Here is a 19,116-nt window from a genome sequence, read left to right as displayed (position 1 = left end):
GTAGATGCATGATGAAAGTGTTTGCATTTCCTGATACGACTTGCTTTTAATATTATATATGTGAGAATTAACGGTGGCATTTTAAACAGGATGTAACAGCGAAGATGGGACAAACTCCTTATGTACTTTTTTGGTCCTTATTCGGAATACGTAAATGAGAATTGATAGAATTGATCATAAAGAAAATATAAGGTGCATGAATTACTTTAAAAGTGAAAAATAGTTTGTTGAATTTTTGATATTCAAATATATAGGGTGATCCTGGAATAAAATTATTATTCGAAGAATACAGGGTGTTCTACAAAATCAGTTGGCTAGCCTGCAACATGCAGTCGCTATCCGACCATCACTTCATTCTTTCCGTTGTCCATTCTTCTGGGGTAGAAAAATAGGATGCACGCTACTGTTATTCACACTGGTTTATGAGCACCGCAATATCGCAGAGGTCATCGCGGCGTATGGCAGGTAGCTTATGTGCGGCTACTATGAGGTTCAGTTATACGAACTACTTTTTAGCTTTAATGGCAAAAATCATAATGACGATGCACACACATGACCCTAGGAAAGGATATAACGATGTGCGATACGTTGGCGAAGACTTATGATTTAGCCCGAAGGTAACGGTAAAATAAAAGCGCATCGGTAGATGAGATGCTTTCCGATAAATCAGAAGTGAGGTTTTCAGTTTGGCATCTACCAGAAAATCTATAAAAGTTAGTTACCATTTAAAGAACGTATAACGAAGGAGTATATAAATTCCTTAAGTAAAAATCAGCAAGAAAGTTGCTAAATCAATGAGGAAATAAACAATGTACTTAAGAGGGCTGTGTAGCAAATAGGCAACCAGCAATACATTTTTATAGATTTTATTACACAATTTGTCTAAAAATGAATTAATGCACAAATAACAGACTTTCCCCCATTTTAATACAGATTTTCTATAAAATGGACTTAGTTTGAAACTCAAATTACTATTTGGTGTAACGAGATTTGTAATTTACTTGTTAAAAAGCAGCAAATTACAAATTTCTTTACAACAAAAAGTAATTTGAATTTCAAACTAACTCTATTTTATAGGAAATCTACGTTAGAATGGAGGAAAGTCTGTTATTTGTGCATTGATTCATATTCAGACAAACTGTGTAATAAAATGTATTGGTGGTTGCCTATTTGCTATAGTGCCCTCTTAAGACGAACTACAGGGATAAAATTTTATACATACCTCGTTTAGACAAGCTGCAAGGCAGGCTTCTTTCGTGGACGTGTAGATGAGTGCGTTGTCCAGTCCCCTGATCATTTTATTGGGGACTCTTTCGAAGGCCCATGGTCTCAGGCAGATATTCTCCGATCTCAGCTGGAGTTTGGTCATGTAGTACATGTTGACCGACCTCTGGGGTGTCGCCGAGGGGTTGTTCGAAGAGGTTTCGTTTTGTAACTGGCACAGCGTTTCCTGCGAGAAAGTAGAAAAGAATAATCAGTCGCAGATGCAGGGAAAACTGAGAGAAGTATTTTCAGTATCCTGTTCAATGGCCATCTAACATATATGTCGCAGCCAGATTAAATCTTTAAATCTTAAATCTTAAATAAATCTTAAATCTTATTTAAATCTTAAATCTTTTATAAAAAGGTAGTAAACTTAGCAAACAAAGCTGCTATACTTCACTTCCACTCAAGGAAGCTTGTGGACTCAGTTCTTGATCTAGTCTCTCCTTTAAAGCTTCTTTTTACACAGTATTTTAGTTGTTTTATTATAACTTACCTGGATGGGTATGAGGGGATTCAGGACGAAGCTGAACGCGGCAGCCTGGCAGTCCGGTTCTTCTCGACACCACCCTTGGCATTCGTATAAGCTCAAGTTTTTCACGGTATAATAGGTGTTCCCCCTGTAGTCGAAGTCTGTCAGTTTTTCGAATGCTATCCTTCCTGGAAAGGAAGATAACTCGGTTAAAGAAAAGATCCACAAATAGCGGTCAATATATCTTTATATTAAATTATTTCAAATGAATTAGGTGCTGTTATTTATATCATTTCGCTTATAGTCCGTCTATATCTTGATTCTACACTACCTATTAATAACTATTCTTTCGTAGTTATTGTTTGTTTTATTGATAGGCTTAATATTGGTCGATATATGAGATAGTGACTAGTCACTACTATTGGACATTATTGGCACTGCCAAATCAATAACATAAAAAGACATGACAGAATTGTAGAAGTTTTCAGAGTTGTACAATATTTTATTTAGAACTTAATTTATGGAAACGATCCTATTCCTAAACCAAAACTAAATGCGGATATAAAAGTGTTACAATTCAAACATTCATTTGAAACAAATGAGGTATTTCAAACTTGACCCACATCGGAATGAATCCTACCCGCACAGCACAATTGCAGTGTCCTCCGAGTGTATCAATTTCATTTCCAAACTTCCTGGCACACATCCAGGTGAAATTTAAACCGCACCAATTAATTCCTCATAATCTACCGTTAAATATTAAAGCGCTAAGTCTGAGAGCCTTATAAATTCGCCAGTAACTCGACTCCTCGGCAATAATTACTGGCACACATATGGAAAATGGTAAATAAGCCCATTAAAATTCAGGTACGCGCTAGTCGGTCTCGATCTGCCATCCTAATTATCCAGGCCAGTGGCGCACTGTGATCGCATGGACAGTCCGAATGAAATGTATCGCATATGGCTCCTTTTTAAGATATAAATAATTGAAAATAGAGGCAGTACAGGGCATCAGCTAAAGAACGGGCGATATTTCAGCTTCATTTGTAAGATACAGCGTGTTGAAATTAAAAAAGTAACATAGCTATAGTTATATCTCGGAAAATTTATACTACGATTAATTTTTGATTTTACATGACGAATAATATTCTGAATGTCTATTGTCGGGTATAGATTCAGTTGAATTGAAAAATCCAGTGGCGTGTAAATGGTATCACGGGGGAATTAAAAAAAAAAGTGATATGCTCATAAAAAGTTAAAAAAAAACATATTTAAAATCTGCAGATAGTTGACAGAAAAAAATGTTCTCTTGTTTCGTCTCAGAAAGAAAAAAAAGCGCCGCAGGCAAATTTTTTAAAATTTTCAGGATCAAACGACTAAATGCATCTGGAAATTTTTAGTTGCATTTACAATATTATAGAAAAACTGGTGTTATATGTTCACCTAATAATTAAAAAACTGTTCCTACTTAAGAATATTAAAAAATATGAAAAAATATAAAAACTAATTTTCATTACAACTTATCTATTTATATACAAAACAACGCCGCCAGATTTCGTTTGCCTCCACTTTTAACAAAACATTTTAAAAACATAGTGAAAGTTTTTATAAAACAAGTTTATTCGTCCGTTTTTTAAATTTGTAAATTTCCTTATAATGTCTTCATAAAAGTGAGGATCGGCACTAAGACTTTATAATAGTTCTTTTTTTATTATCATCACTGATAAGTTTATGGGTACACATGCCGCAAGTGACCCATTTTTAAGCATTACGTCAAGAGCGCCAGCAAGATGCCGCCGGACGCACCAGCGTTCCAGGAAGGGTCTACGGCGGACTGGCGTCGGCGACCAGATGCATACTCTCCACCAAACATTCGAACCGACAACACGTCTTTTTCCACAAGCTTAGTTTTCAATAAAAATAGTTATTTGTACCATTGAGAGAGCGTTTTGTTTTTGCTGTACAGCGAAAGCAACCCTCAAGTTGTTTAAGCGCTCTTGTGTCATCGTATTTCTTAAGTAGGTACATAGGTAAGTTTTAATGCGCTTAAGACACAAAAAGTTTCTTCCTACCGAGACACTTGTTGCAGGAATTGTTAAAACTGGTCAAAACAATTTGTATGTTTGCGGAAATACCATTTTAAATTCCTTGTATTATATTTCTATCGTTTTTTGAATTTCTAAATTACGAAATTGTTCGTCTCTGTACAAAATAGTAAGTTCGTTTTTCAACCTATCTATTTCAAAAACTTTGGATACATTTGTAATAAACATTCAAACGATTTTTCGGGAAATTTGCTTATATATACTCGGGAAATTTTGAGCAATCTATTAAAGCAAATAAAATTATATCATGTAAATTCCCAAAACGAGTAGATAATTAGGGGGAAATATATTTCGAAAATATTTCTAATGCGTTGCAAATTTTGCCACGTTTACTTGGTAGTCCAGTAATATTTTTCGCATAATTAAAAATGTTTTTAAATTTTTCTTCGTTTTTAATTCTTTCATTATTAGCTACCTATGTAGGTATTTGATAATATAATAAGCATCTATTAAATTACGTTAAATTTAGTTTTACTTTGTTTTATTGTAAGGAAGTTGTTTTTTATTTACTTTAAATTAATACCTGCCTTGTCCTTATCCTTAAAGCCTTTGTACTATCCCTCACACTGACATCTTTACGCTACCCGCGTACTATGCGACGCGTCTATTAACCACCGCGAACTGAAACACTAAAACTATAAGCAGCTTTGAGCTGGCCTAGCGATTTATTAAAAAAAACTGCACGCCACTGGATTTTCCAATTAAGCTGAAACTATATCGGACAATATAGGTCCAGAATATTATTAATAAATTATTTGTTTCAGATCAACACATCAGAGAATCACCTATATAACTTTTTTCAAAACACTTTATATTTTTTCATAATCAGGGTAGATTTATGTATACCATTTATTTTCCGTGGTGATGATACTGATCCACATACGAGGAGAACTATTCATTTTAACGGTTCCGCTGTGGTTTCGCTTTGAGCAGAAACGACCGAAAAAATCATTTCGGAGCGCAACGAACTTACGGCACTGCCGTAACCGCGTACGTGTATACGTTACGGTTGCCTTCATTTTATGAATGCGTACGGGTCCAGGCAAAATCTAGGCCCTAATATCGTGGACTAATGGGTTCAGTAACATGAAAAAACCGCTTTTGGTGTTTAATGATGCTCAAAACGGGTTCGTTTGGATTTATCTTTAATTGAACGTTTTATACAGGGTGTATTATAATTAATAGCCCAAATTGAAACAGCTGTAAGCACACGATACTAGAAGCAATAAAGTCTTAGGAAACATGGGTCCGCAAGCGCATCATTTTCGAGATATAAGGTGTAAAAAAATATTTTTTTTTTCAGTTTTTTCAACGCAAATTTTGTACACGTCTTAACATTAACATTAGCTGCTTTTGAGCGCTAGTTCAATTTTTATTCACATGACAATGGCGGAGATTTTAGGACCGCGTAAGGTTCTTTTGCCCCTAACTTTTATGACTCTGGGACAATTGGTATTTTGAAAGCCTATTTTAATCCGCTAATGTTTTCTAAAGTAGGTAATGTTAGTGATAATACGTGTACAAAATCTTAGTTCTTTATCTCAAACATTCCTGCGGTATCGTCAAAAATTTGAAAAAAAAAATTATTTTTTTTGACACCCTATATCTCGAAAACGGTCCCTTTGCGGACCCGTGTTTCCTAAGATTTTTTTACTTCTAATATCTAGTACTTACAGCTGTTTTAATTTGCGCTATTAATTATGGTACACCCTGTATATGAGCAGTTTCGATACTTAAAATGGGTTTATTTGGATTTATCTTTAATTTAATGTTTTATTTGAAATTACAATATTTTCTTATAGGGATGATTCTATGTTTAAAGTTTAGATATGTTTTATGAATCATAGATTTCAAAATTCGAGCAAGATTTGTAAGAAGTTAAAACAAAAATTTCAGTTTTAGCACGGTAATATTGTGTGGTTTTCTCCAAGAACTTTATCCATTAATTTTCATTCCACTATGTAACTGGTAACCCAAATTTGCCATTTCAATAATGTTTCTGTACTTTCTAACCAAATAGAAGATAATTTTGCACTATTATAGTTATTGATGATTTATTTGTCCATGTTATATACAGGGTGTCCCAAAAAGACCCGAACCTATCCAAAAATTTGTCATGATTGAGCCTATCATGTTTTAGTTATCCAAAAAAAGAGAATTAAAAGGAACTATGACATTGAAGTAATTTTATTGCATGATTCGTTCAGAGGGTCATTTTAGATGAAAAAAACGCGGTGTGCTATTAAATTAAAGGGTGGAAATTGGAGATAGGGGTGGAAATGCACCCCTTTCAGTTTTTTAATTGTATCTCAAAAACGTAGCAAAATTTCGCTATAGTTCATAGGAAAAATTATTTAGAGAATTGAATTTTCCATCGAAATGGCTTATTTAAAAAATTTAAAAGGAAAACTTTATGCAAAAAATCGTTAATAAACAATTTGAAAAAGGAAAAAAATTATTTTTTAATTTATTTTTTACTTCTTTACCTCTAGTTTCTTTTTGAGTAAAGATAGGTATAGGCATTGCTTCATAAAAAAGTAGATAAAATTTCCTTCAAATTTTTTTTTTTTTAGTATAAGTAGGCAAAGAAAATTGCTGTACAAAAAAACTAGATGAAATTCCCTTCAAAATGATGCATTTTCAAAAGGTTTTGGACTAATATTAACAAAGTTATAACCGGTCAAAGTTAAATATTTTCTAGTACATATTTCGTCGTTTATAACATAAATTAGAGTAAAAAAAGTAAAAAAAATCAAATTCAGTCAATTCTCATACAAAAATACTGTTTGAACCTCTTTGTTTCAAGGAAATTTTATCTATTTTTTTTATAAAGCAATACCTGTACCTGTCTTTACTCAAAAGAAAACTAGAGGCAAAAAATCGAATTTTTTGCTTTTTTTTCAAATAGTTTATTAACGATTTTTTTTAAATTTTCCTTTTAAATTTTTTAAATAAGCTATTTCAATAGAAAATTCATTTCTCTAAATAATTTTCCCCATGAACTATAGCGAAAATTTGCTTCGTTTTCGAGTTACAATGAAAAAACTGAAAGGGGTGCATTTTCACCCCTATCTCCAATTTCCACCCTTTATAATAAAATCCTATAATCAATAGCCTATTATCAGATTTTCAGAAAAAAGTTGTAGATTATGGAGAAACCAAAATGTCGGTGACCCCCAAGGTAAGGAATATTTGAAGATTAAATCTATCGTGAGCAGCAGATTGATCTCTTGATATCCTACAACTTTTATATGAAAAAGTTATAGAGGGATTCACGTTTTTTTCCGACACCCTGTATATCCGCAGTACCTTTTAAAGTACGTATTTGCTGTCTGAATACCGTTACATATTTTATAATATCAAAAACTATTATTTAAATTCAGTTTTTTTTCACATTCTTTTAAATCTGAAACGAAAAATTATCCATAAGAGGGCTTGTTAGATTCCGGAATATCCAGCTCTTTGAAACAAGTTTGTAACTTAGCTTTAACCTGATCTGACCCGACCTATCCTAGATAGTCCTATTTTCAGCAGCAATTACAATGGCCACCTGGTCCAGAACGAAACTAGTGTCAGCCTCAGATTATACATAATGTAGGTCAGTAAAGGGCTTATATTAATATCCGGACTGTATGACCCACTTGCTCTCCTTAGGAAATTACGCTAGTCATTTTAAAATATACGTCGTTTAAATAGATTAATTTTTAATTTTGGGCCATTTTGGTTTAAAAAGGTTAATGGACCAAGAGGTTAAAGCTACTGGTTTTTAAAACCGTGTTGAAAATTTAAACACTGCTGAATAAATCGAAAATGACTTCAAAATACAATACAAATGTAGTCATCAAAAGTAGGAAAAATCGTAAGTGTAGAATTGTTATATTTTTTAAGAAATGTGACGCCCTGTATATCAGTTAGAAAATGGGAAATGATTTTTTGGACTTAAATTTCGAATGAAACATTGCTATTTTTTATGTGAAATTAAATTAATTTAAACATTTTTAACTGTGTTATATTGTTTAAATTATTTTAAACTTATAAAATTCGAAGGAAGTGAGAGACATATTTTTTCATTAAAATGCCATTAGGAAGTAATTACGTCCTTCTAAATTTCTAGGTATAAACAAAAATGTACTTACCTAAAGTTCCGTATAAGCTACTTAAGACTAGAAAAGCTCCTATCACAAGCCGGCTGTGGTGCGTCATCTGCAAAAAAAAAAGAAAATCGTTATGATTCCTGTTCAAAACATTCCACCTAGCGAAGTGTTCAGCATTCGTAAGATAATGGACCATAAAATCGCCATAAACCAGCTACCACCTGAGAAATACCAGAATGAAATAGGTGCTTGCAAAAACTGGTCCCGCAAAAGTTAATTTCGTATGCTGCCGTAACTCGATTTGCGTTAGATATTTATAGTTGCCTTCGGAAGGGTCTCGGTAATAAAATAAATAATAAAATCAGTGATAGTTATCGGTGTTGTGTGTGTTGCTACAAATATTTTACTAATGGAGTCTTTCCCCAAGGAATCTTTCCAGTTTTCTATTCAAAGGCTCTCAATGACCAAAATATATGGCGCTGGTGTAATAGAAGGAGCAGAATAAAGTAGAGCTAGTGCAGATGATGGGCAACTGCTTAATGATGGTTAAAAAAAATTGCATTGAGTGAAATTATTGAGTAAATTTTCACTCAATATTGGGTATTCTGTACATTTTACTCATTTGTGATTATATTCAAACTAAAACTTAGTACTTTCACTCAAATATAGATAGGTACTCTTTAAATAAATTCTTCACGTAAATGTCCTCATTACTGAGTGTTTAAATGTATATTAATTTCGAGTAATTTGAATGTCGCCGTGAAGATGGCACCACTTACATATTGCTTCTGTAATATCGACCACAGTTGATAGGAGCCCGTTAGATGTTCTAGAAAAGCGTGATCGCCAGGAGAACAAGCCTTAGCCGGCGGCGACGGGTCTCAGCTGGCGGGTCTCAGCCAGGACAGGAGGAGGCCCCGCGAAGGAAATTAATTTCAACACTGTATATCCTAATTAATCATTTATAAGTGATTTATTTTGCACTCAATATTTAGTTAATTAAAAACCAAGTCTGAGTAAAAAATGACTCAATAATAGTTAAATTTAAATCATATTAGAGAAAAAGTTATATCTTCATTTAAAGGAACGATTTCTTGTTGGAAGAGATTTTATTTAGTTCAAGATTATAATATTAATTTAAGAAATTTGCTTTGTTGTTTCTTGTTGTTGCCAAAGGGCATATATAAATTCATCATTTGATAATTTTAGGAATATGTTTAGATTTGATTTGAATTAGACTGATATCTTTCAAAGTTAATCAAAAGGACTGAAGCTAATATTAAAAATGCATAACTGTTCAAATTTGTTTTAACATCGAAATCAACTCGTCTATTACATTTCGCACAATCTGTCTGTGATTATAACCGAGTATTTCCTTGAAACTTAATACTAATTTAAATTTTAAATTAAGTTTAAGCGGTAGAATCACAGTGCAAATAACGAGAATTAGTTCCCAGGGTTCGTCATATCTTGTTTGCGAGGCGAGCAAATATTATATTGCAACTTGACTGGGTTTGTACGAAGAGGATACGAAATAAACTTCAACTTCCTACATTTGTATCGTGTCCTTGCATCGTAAATGAGTATAATTTGTTGTATTTTTACATTTTTCACCTAATCACTCAAAGTGATAGAATATTTGATTATTTCACACAGTAAATTATATAAATCAACTGCTTCTTAGAAACCAACAAGTACCAAAAGACACGTTCAGATATGTCCGACATCTTGACAGTCCATCTACATATCAAATGGTTCATTAGTAGCTTCAACACGACTTGGAACATTACGGTCCCAGCTTTGATGTGTAAAGTTGCATGCAAATGAGTTAAATCGACGATAAAGCTGAATAAAATCTGCGAGAGGAAGCCAGGAAAGATTTATGTAAGGAATAAAATAAATGCAAAATTATCAATTCCTTGTACGGAACGAAAAAATGAAGGAAAGACAAATCCTTATAATAATCTATTTAGAGATGAAATCAAAAGGAATTTATGAGGTTGCGGAAAGCTTTTGTTATTATTTCCAGTCATCAGTTCACCAGTTCAGTTGCTGTAAGTGTTCAGTTGTAATTCGAGTATATCGATCAATGTTTTCAGTTACGAAAATTAAATAATTCCAAATATTTCGAATTTTCACCACCAAGAACGGTGATGACAACATTTTTAACATTAAGGCGATGTTTTGTATTGTATTAGCAATGCCCTATCTCCAAATTTAGTTATGCAACTCGCTCGGTTTCGAAAATTCAATACCTATGTATATTTTTAGAATCATATTCACAAAGCTAATTGAACATTTGTTGGATAGATAACATGTTCTACATTATACATTAACATAAAACATGTAAAAAAGCTATTTCCTTTACTAGTTTAGTAACAGTTTACGTACTTTTGGTCCGTCAAACCGGAGGATTAGTGCGAACGTGGGTGGGACACTTAAGAACGATAAACACAGAATCTTACAACTCCCATATGCTCGTAATTGTGAAGATATCCACGAGATCGCAAAGTTTATTTTCCGCGGAGCAAACCGGCTATGAACTCATTGTGAAATAACCGGTTTTGTATGTTTGGAATAATATGTAATTTAAATAACTAGCAAAACCCATTCCTTGACCCTTTCTATTAGAAATAGCTATAATAACACAAGAGCTGGGAGGAATCCCATACCATGCATGTATGCATTAAGTTAATGTTACTCGCATGGCTATCACGGTTGCAAGGCGTTGTTTCATCACGTCCTGCCTCTTATCGAGGATAATTCGTATTTCCCCAAATTGCCACATTGAAAATAGTAAACGCTTTATTAAAAAAAGTAACAGCAAATCGATAATATATTTATTTATATATACAAAGTATCTGTATTTGCATAAGGACACTACGTTTTTCTTCCATCAAGAGAAAGTTCATCATGAAAATATACCCGTGTATAAATACATCCATAAAATTGAACAAAAATGTCATCTTGCGACTAATAATGAATTAAGTAGTATCTGACCCTCGATCTGACCTAAACAATAGAAGAGAAAAAAGGGATACCAACAAACAACAATCTGTTATAGAGATAAGAAAAGAAGATGATGGATACGAAATAAGAACTGAAGAAGGAAAACAACAAGAAAAAGAAGAAAGAAGGGCTTACGGAGATAAATAAGATGACGGTAACGGAGATGAAATAAGAATTGGGGAAGAAAAAGAACAAAAAAAGGAAGAGAGAAGGGCATATGGAGGAAATCAATAAACTAAGGGGAAGAACCAGTTGGTAAGGGATAGTAACTGGAAGAGTGGAAGGAAGTAATTCTATCCCCCATCCTTAAGAAGTAGATGCCAGAATAGGGTTGTCCACTATAAAAACAACAACATTTTAAATATATGACAAATTAGTGGTAGAAATCATTTATGAATCTTTGCGTTACTTAAAAACTGGTCTGACGTCATAAGGGGCAATTGAACAAGAAGCTAGTAGCGATCCTATTGCATAATTTTGAAGAAGAAGAAAATATGTCAAAATTGTCCATCAAACCCTGCTGCCCTGTTTCCTGTTTTTTAAACAAAAGTGACACTAGTAACAGCAGTCTATCAATTAAGAGTATTTGTGATAGTTATTATTAATTTCCTGATTGTAATGGATTCAACAAAATTTAAGTGGTGTTTTGTTCCACATTTCACATAGCCAATGGCATTATCTCCATAAGACTCCCGAATTGCACTATAAATTTCCATAAATAAATAGGTATTTTATATAAATAAACACAATAAAATCATTCATTAAATATGTTGATCCTTACTTGACTGATTTTATGCCTCTAATTTCGCCAATATTAAAACGTTCGTCTCTTTTTAAAAATTCAATTCATAATCATAAAAATATCAATTTTTGGTAAAATTTGCTTTCACAAATCCCGATTCACACAATCTGCTTTAATTATAAGGGAAGCTGTTAAATGATTATTACTAAATAATAATTTTAGTTAATAAAGGAATTTGAAGATTAAGAAAAATAACTCATAGACTTGAAAATATTTTATACGACAGTGTCACTGACAGAGTGACACTACTGACAGTGTTCACAGAGCGTCTTCTTCCAATATTTTTCCTTTACGCAAACATTTACACAAAATTTCACTACAAGGTGCCCCCAGCCGTTTTGAAATGTTATAAAAAAATCAATTTCAAATAATTATTTTAAAACTGTTCTGACGCATTTCTCAATCTCTAATTGTGTATACACACTAGTTAGTACGTGTAGAATTATATTATCTACTTTTTGAAATTTATATATATTTAATATTAGCAATGCACATTGAAAAAAGTTAATAGAAACCATGGAGGGTATTATAGGTGAATATCAAAGTTTCTTTAGATGAGAAAGAAGTAAGAGATTAAATTTTTGCACTAAGGCAAATGCAGGCAGGTAGCTGTGATACAAAAATACATCCATATACAGGGTGTTAAAAAAAGAGTTGAAAATATTTCAGGAGGTAATAGTATGAACCAAAATAAGCAGAAAAGTCTTAATAAACATGGGTCCGCAAAGTAACGGTTGCGGAGATATGGACCACTATTCGTTTTTCAAACATTTTATTTTATTAGGAATAAACCGACAAAGGAAGCTTTTAACAAACAAAAAACAAAGTTACAGAAGATGTTCAAAGTGCCCTCCGTCCATTTCCAAGCAGGCACGACATCTTCGTCTCAACGATATTCGAACTCTTTCGAAAACACCCTCCTTGGTTTGGATTTCTTGACACTTTTGATTAATCCGTAGCTGCAGCTCTTCCAGGCTATTTACAGGAGTACCATACACTAATGTCTTCAAATATCCCCAAACAAAGAAATCTAGAGGGTTCAGATCAGGCGATCTTGGAGGCCATAAAACAGGTCCGGCCCTTCCTACCCATCTATGTGGAAAAGTTTGGTGTAAATGCTCTCTAACGGCCATGGAAAAATGAGCTGGAGCACCATCATGCTGGAACCACATTTGTTGCCTCTGATTCAAAGGAATGTCTTCCAAAAACTCATACAGTGTGTTCTGCAGAAAGTTGAGGTAAGCAGCGCCTGTTAATCGGTTTGGTAAAACAACAGGACCTAGAAACCTGTCACCTACAATACCCATCCAAATGTTTAATGAAAAACGTGCCTGATGTCCAGATTCTATTAGAGCATGAGGATTTTCGTCGGCCCAAATATGCGTATTGTGAAAATTAAACACTCCATTTCTTGTGAACCCGGCCTCATCAGTAAAAAGAATGTTTGCAAGAAAACGAGGGTCTTCAGCATCATGACGTAGAAACCAGCGGCAAAAAACCAAACGTGCTTGATGATCATTTATTGGATTTAAGGCCTGTACTCGTTGCACATGGTATGGATAAAGCAGTTGCTCGTGAAGGATTCTCCAAACAAGAGGACCACTAATTCCTACCTCGGCTGATATTCTCCGCACACTCGTACCTGGATTCTGCTCTACCAGTGCTAGAATTTCTTCTTCTGCTCTAGGAGTGGATACCGACCTTGGTCTTCCGGATAAATGGCACTGTTTGCTCAAGGAACCGGTATCACGCAATCTTTGGTGAATTCTTCCAAACATGCGTTGTGAAGGAATCTGGCGATTTGGATAAGCGTCAACATAAAGACGTCGCGCTTCGGTGGCGTTCCCATTAGCACGACCATACATGAAATGCATGTCTGTTAATTCTGCGTTAGAGTAACCAGCCATAGCGAAAGAAAACTTGTGCACTGAGAACAACTGTCAAATACGTACTGTTTATTTCACTAAACATCAACCAACTATTATAAGAAAATACACAACGTTTTTGCAAAATAAAAAAAGGGGCTAAAAAACATAAAACATTCCATATCTCCGCAACCGTTACTTTGCGGACCCATGTTTATTGAGACTTTTCTACTTATTTTGGTTCATACTATTACCTCCTTAAATATTTTACACTCTTTTTTTAACACCCTGCATATGACATGTGATGGAGTGAACAGAAGACAGTTATCCAATGCTGTAAAGAATCTAGGAGCAGGACGTTTTTTATGAACATACGTATATTCATAAATAAATTTCAATATTATTATCTAAATAATATCTAGTTACCTTTATGCAGTTAGTCACATGTTCTGTTAACATTCAAAGACGCGTGAGGGGATCGGCACGTCTTCATGGAATTCCAAGTTAATCTAGAAGGTAACCTTTGCTGTTCACGCCGTTATGTTTGCATATTCCTTGGGTAACACGTTAATTAAATATTAACTAAACAAATAGGAATCCGCTGGTTTCACGGTTGAATGCGTCCCGAGCACCCTGCGATGGAATTGCGCCTCCGCGTACGTCGCGAGGCTAGTGCGAGAGAGACAGAGATGGTGACAGGAAATTATCCTCTGTGTAAGGGACAACGGTCGTGCGCGAGAACGTAGCCCGGATTGCTAATTGAGATGGAAACTGCTTGGTCTAGGACCCTAAAAAATTTGCTGCCGGAATTGGAATCGCTTTGTTTGACTAGGGTGGGCACTATCATTATTTAAGAAAAACAGACATGTCGCTGAGATTACGTTTTTATGTTCTTTTCGATAATCGTATGGGAATACCAAAAAATTACATACGGGGCGATGTTTTCTAGTCACAAAGAAAATTTAAAATTTTACAGTCCGGACCTGGAATATACAGGATGTCCCAGAAATCAACGTTAAGCCGGAAATGGGCGATAGGCCAAGTCGTGACAGTTATTAGAAAATTATAAAAAAAATCTTTGTCATGTACTTTTCAAATTATAAGTTTCAAAAAATAAATTGGGAAAACTGACATCCTGTGATGATCTATGAAGTCCTGTGAGTACAAATATTAATGTTTCGTCAATCTTTTTTCTGTAATGTAATCATGAATAATCTGTCTTATATCTGTTCGTCTCTATCGTCTCTATTCTGTTTCACTCATGTATCTGTTTCACTCATATTAATGTAAAAGTCGTCACTATCTATCTCGCTCACACTTAGCGTCACTATCTGTCTCGCTCACACTAGGCAAAATAACGTCATTCTCCGTCTCAGTCGAACTTGTACCTATTGTGGTCTTAAAAATGCCTAGATTGAGTTACCAACATTTTAAATAATTAAACAAAATTGGCGAAATCCGGTTCCACTAAAAAAATATTTTTTTTCCTAAACAAATAAGTAATCTAGCAAGTATCATACCATTTTAGAATCCGGACTAAATGCGTCATCTTTTAAAATTACTTGCCAAAATAGTGTAGTACATTTTTTTTACAGTACAGTCGCTTAAAGTCGGGTGATGTAATTATTTTGATTTTAATGTTGGGTAAAAATCCAACATATTTGAAACTGAGGCAGTTATGTTTTAATTTTAAACTGTAATTTGCAGAAGGGTTATTCATGATTACATTACAGAAAAAAGATTGACGAAACATTAATATTTGTAGTCACAGGACTTTATAGATCATCACAGGATATCAGTTTTTCCAATTTATTTTTTGATACTTATAATTTGAAAAGTACATGACAAAGATTTTTTTTATATTTTTCTAATAACTGTCACGACTTGGCCTATCGCCCGTTTCCGGCTTAACGTTGATTTCTGGGACACCCTATATATTATTTAAAGAAAATCAGGTTTAAAAATATGCATGCTTATTTATAACATCTACCCTCAATTAAGTCTTCGCTAATTAGAGTTTTAGAAGCCGTAGTATCGTATATTCAATAGCTTATTTAAATAACCACCAAAGTGTAACAAAAAAAAGAAACACGTCTCTAAAATCACTTTTTTATGCTCTTTCCGAATATCGTATCGGAATTTCAAAAAATACATACAGAGTGTTGTTTTCAAGACTTGCACAAAATATTAACAATTTTTGCAGTCCGGACCTGGATTTTTCATGCATACATGAAGTATCGTACCAAATATGAACCCATTATTCCATTCCCTACCAAAGTTATGACATAAAGCAGACCAAAAATCATAAATCACCCTGTATCACAATAAAGAATGGCCAAGGAGCTTTTTCTATAGGTGATCCTAGTTACCCTAGATGTTCTCTGTCTCCCATTAAGCCATGTCCCTCTCGTGATGCAACACCCTGTATAATACGAAAGTATATATACGGTATACTAGTCTAAGATAAAATGTAGGAACTATATCACTTCAATACATGTGCAGATGGTAATATATCTGAGTAATACAAATGCTGACATAAAATTGTGTAAATAAATCAATATACAATAAGCTTTCCTGCAGATTTAAATAATGTGAGAAATTTCAATTTTCTTTTATATCTCATAAATCTCCAGATATAACGGGGTGTCGTTATCAAAAATTATATTTGGAATTGTTGGTAAATGGTGTTTTTTAATAAGAAATTTTATTGCTTTCAATTTTTTTTTCTATAGGGTTATTTATTAATGTACAAAGTGGTTCGTTTGTTATCGATAATTTTAATAGAAAAGGACATTAATTCCGGTTTGTTATATACAGAGTGCTCGTTTTTCGAGTCGTGCCACTGGTATTTCGGTTACCTTAAGAGTCAAAATTGATGATATTTTTTCAACCAATTTTTTGTTTATTTTTTCATTTTTTTTGTTTTCTTGTTTTGTTTGTTTTGTTTTTTGTTTGTTTTGTTTTTCTCTTGTCTTTTTTGTTTTGTTTTTCATGTCGTTTTTGTTTTGTTTTCTTTTTGTTTTTTTTGTCGTTTGAAGTTGTCGAAAAAAAATTAAAATTTTGGTTTTCGTTTTTATTTTCTTAATTGAAAAGTGGAAAAGATGGACTATTTAAACAGCCACATCACATTATTTGGGGGAATTTAAATATGTAGTTGTTTTAGTCGTGGTGCTCACCACCATGGGCGTAGGGAGGGGTCAGGGGTGTGCACGGCCCACCCCAAAAAGCCTGGCACCCACCTCAGAAAAAAGATCTACTATTATCATCTCTGTCATATCATTAAGTCGGTGCCTGGCGTGACTTTTTTTTAGAATCAAATTTTTTATTGCGTTTGTCATATGATATAGTTTACTTTTTGTTTTTGTAAAAATACCAAACTATTCATTTTTACAAATAGTTATTCGAAAACGAAACATTCAACCATTACTTTTAACCAAATTTTGGCAGGTGTGTTTTTGTGAGACGCATTTCAAACTTATCCATAAATTATTTTGAAAAATATGGCTTTACGTTCTGAAATTTGCATTTTTAATTATCTGAACTTTTACATCGGACATCTGAAATTAAGTAATTTAAAATTTTTACTCTCAAAGCATATTCATATTCCAACAACATGACATGTTAATTTGGAAAACATTTTTCGACTAGAAAATTGTCATTACATTTTGATAATTTACCTGTTCTTAAAGTGTGATAAATAATGATCTGAAAGAAAGGGACTAGTATTATTTATACTTTTTTATTATTTTAAACAGTGTAATGTAAGCTTTTTAATGAAATTTTATATCATCTAGATGAGTAAACTTTGAATCATGACATTATGCTCAAAATATCTTATCTTTCACTCAAATTTCACTCAAATTTCACTAAAATTTCACTCAATTTTACTCAATAATGTATCAATTTCTGTCCACATCCGATTGAGTGAAATTTTCACTCTATTAGTATGAGTACAACTGAGTGAAACTATTACATCAGAAATGAGTGAGTGTTACTCAAATCCAAGTTACTGCATATTATCAATTGAGCGACTTTTGACTCTATTCTGAGTACATAAAACCAAATTTAACTATTGTTGAGTCATTTTTTACTCAGACATATTGTGTGAAAATGTACTCAATAATTTCACTCAACGGATTCACATCGAACCTTTATTGCTTTCACTCACACCGATTTTTTACAGTGTACACTGCCTTTCATATATAATTTCTATGATTTTTTCATGTTTTATAGGTTTATATAATATATATACTTTTTTGATCAATTTTGTCGCTTGCTGTCTTCATTATATTATTTATGTCCTTTTGTTACGGTATGTTGGTCAAAATGTTCTTTTATTTCTATAACGTGCTATATTTTCTTGTTCTTGTTTTACATTTCATTCGAGCTGGTCATTTCTAGTCTTTACACTTTTGCTTTTCATTTTCTTCTTTCCTTAACACTGCTCCAGTACATCAAATGCCTCATAACTAACTTCCAAGTTTCCTGTAAAATTTAAGTAATGTTTTAACAATAACCTACTTCGGGAGCTTTCTTTATAAAAAGGAAAAATACCATTCCATTAGTGTCGCCACGTAATTCCCTCGCACAGCGCCTACTCCAATTACTCCTGACCCGTTGCACTAAGTATTTTTTCTCCTTTAATGTATCGATTCCCATCTCAAAGCGATTTTAAGCTGCGGGTTCATATCCGGGAAGTTCCCACATGCCGGTGAACCTCTTGTGCATGTAGTCCGATTATTTACTGCACGCTGCGCCTGTTTTTTTGCATATTTTGCTGTGCCTGTGGAGTGTAATGCGTATCGAGAGGGGTAATTTGGACCTAAACGCTTCCGATTATGTTAGATTTATCCTGCGTTTACCGGGAGAGGTTCTCACAGGATTGCGAAGAGCTGGTTAGGTATTTTTATAGGAATAGACTAGTTGTCTTTGAGAATCGACGAAAAGAATGAAAGAAAAAACGTGTTTTGTGAATTTAAAACATTTTCAAAAATACGTTGCGAATATCTGTTTAAATATTTAAAATTATGGTGAATGCGCTGGTCATAAATGTTTTGTATAATCTCGGTAAAAGTAATTATAAAATCACTTTGCATCAATTTTATTGATTTATTTTATTTTATTTTGAATAAGAAACAAACAGGTTAGAAGGAATTTAATTACATGTTTCTAGAAAAAAAAAAGAAACGTATATACATGCACATATCTAACTTACCTAATATAAAATAAAATACAAGATAAAATTCAAAATAAACTGCAGCAAAAGTCCGATTATAAGGTGATTGTGGATAAAAATTTGATTTATATTAAAATAAAAATTATTAAAACAACACTGTCTATTTAGAATTTGCATAAATACATCTGTATAGATAATAAATTTCTTTGTTATTAGTTATTACAAAATGAGAATTGGTTGCATTAAAAAAATATGCGCCTTTTGCTCGAAAACATTGAAGTATTCAAATTAAATCAATTTCTGTTGGAAACCCCGGTTTGTTATATACAG

At 33.2% G+C, this 19,116-nt stretch overlaps 1 protein-coding gene and 1 long non-coding RNA gene across 3 annotated transcripts in view; one reads left to right on the top strand and one right to left on the bottom strand.

The window, feature by feature from the left end:
• LOC108916941 overlaps positions 1 to 19,116 on the bottom strand; it is a 146,205-nt gene that overhangs the window by 24,517 nt on the left and 102,572 nt on the right. For both annotated transcript variants that reach the window (XM_018723294.1, XM_018723303.2), the window contains 3 exons: positions 7,977 to 8,043; positions 1,760 to 1,923; positions 1,223 to 1,450 (listed from right to left, as the gene is read on the bottom strand). In XM_018723294.1, coding sequence (XP_018578810.1) covers positions 1,223 to 1,450; positions 1,760 to 1,923; positions 7,977 to 8,043 — 459 coding nt within the window. The remainder of the gene's footprint in view (positions 1 to 1,222; positions 1,451 to 1,759; positions 1,924 to 7,976; positions 8,044 to 19,116) is intronic.
• LOC108916957 overlaps positions 1 to 19,116 on the top strand; it is a 75,271-nt gene that overhangs the window by 19,625 nt on the left and 36,530 nt on the right. The gene's annotated exons all lie outside the window — the stretch shown is intronic.

The sequence above is a fragment of the Anoplophora glabripennis genome, unplaced genomic scaffold (assembly GCF_000390285.2).
Source record: "Anoplophora glabripennis isolate ALB-LARVAE unplaced genomic scaffold, Agla_2.0 scaffold1, whole genome shotgun sequence".
Classification (NCBI taxonomy): Eukaryota; Metazoa; Arthropoda; class Insecta; order Coleoptera; family Cerambycidae; genus Anoplophora; species Anoplophora glabripennis.
Note: the sequence above shows the minus strand (reverse complement) of the source record. Positions and strands in the feature narration are given on the sequence as shown.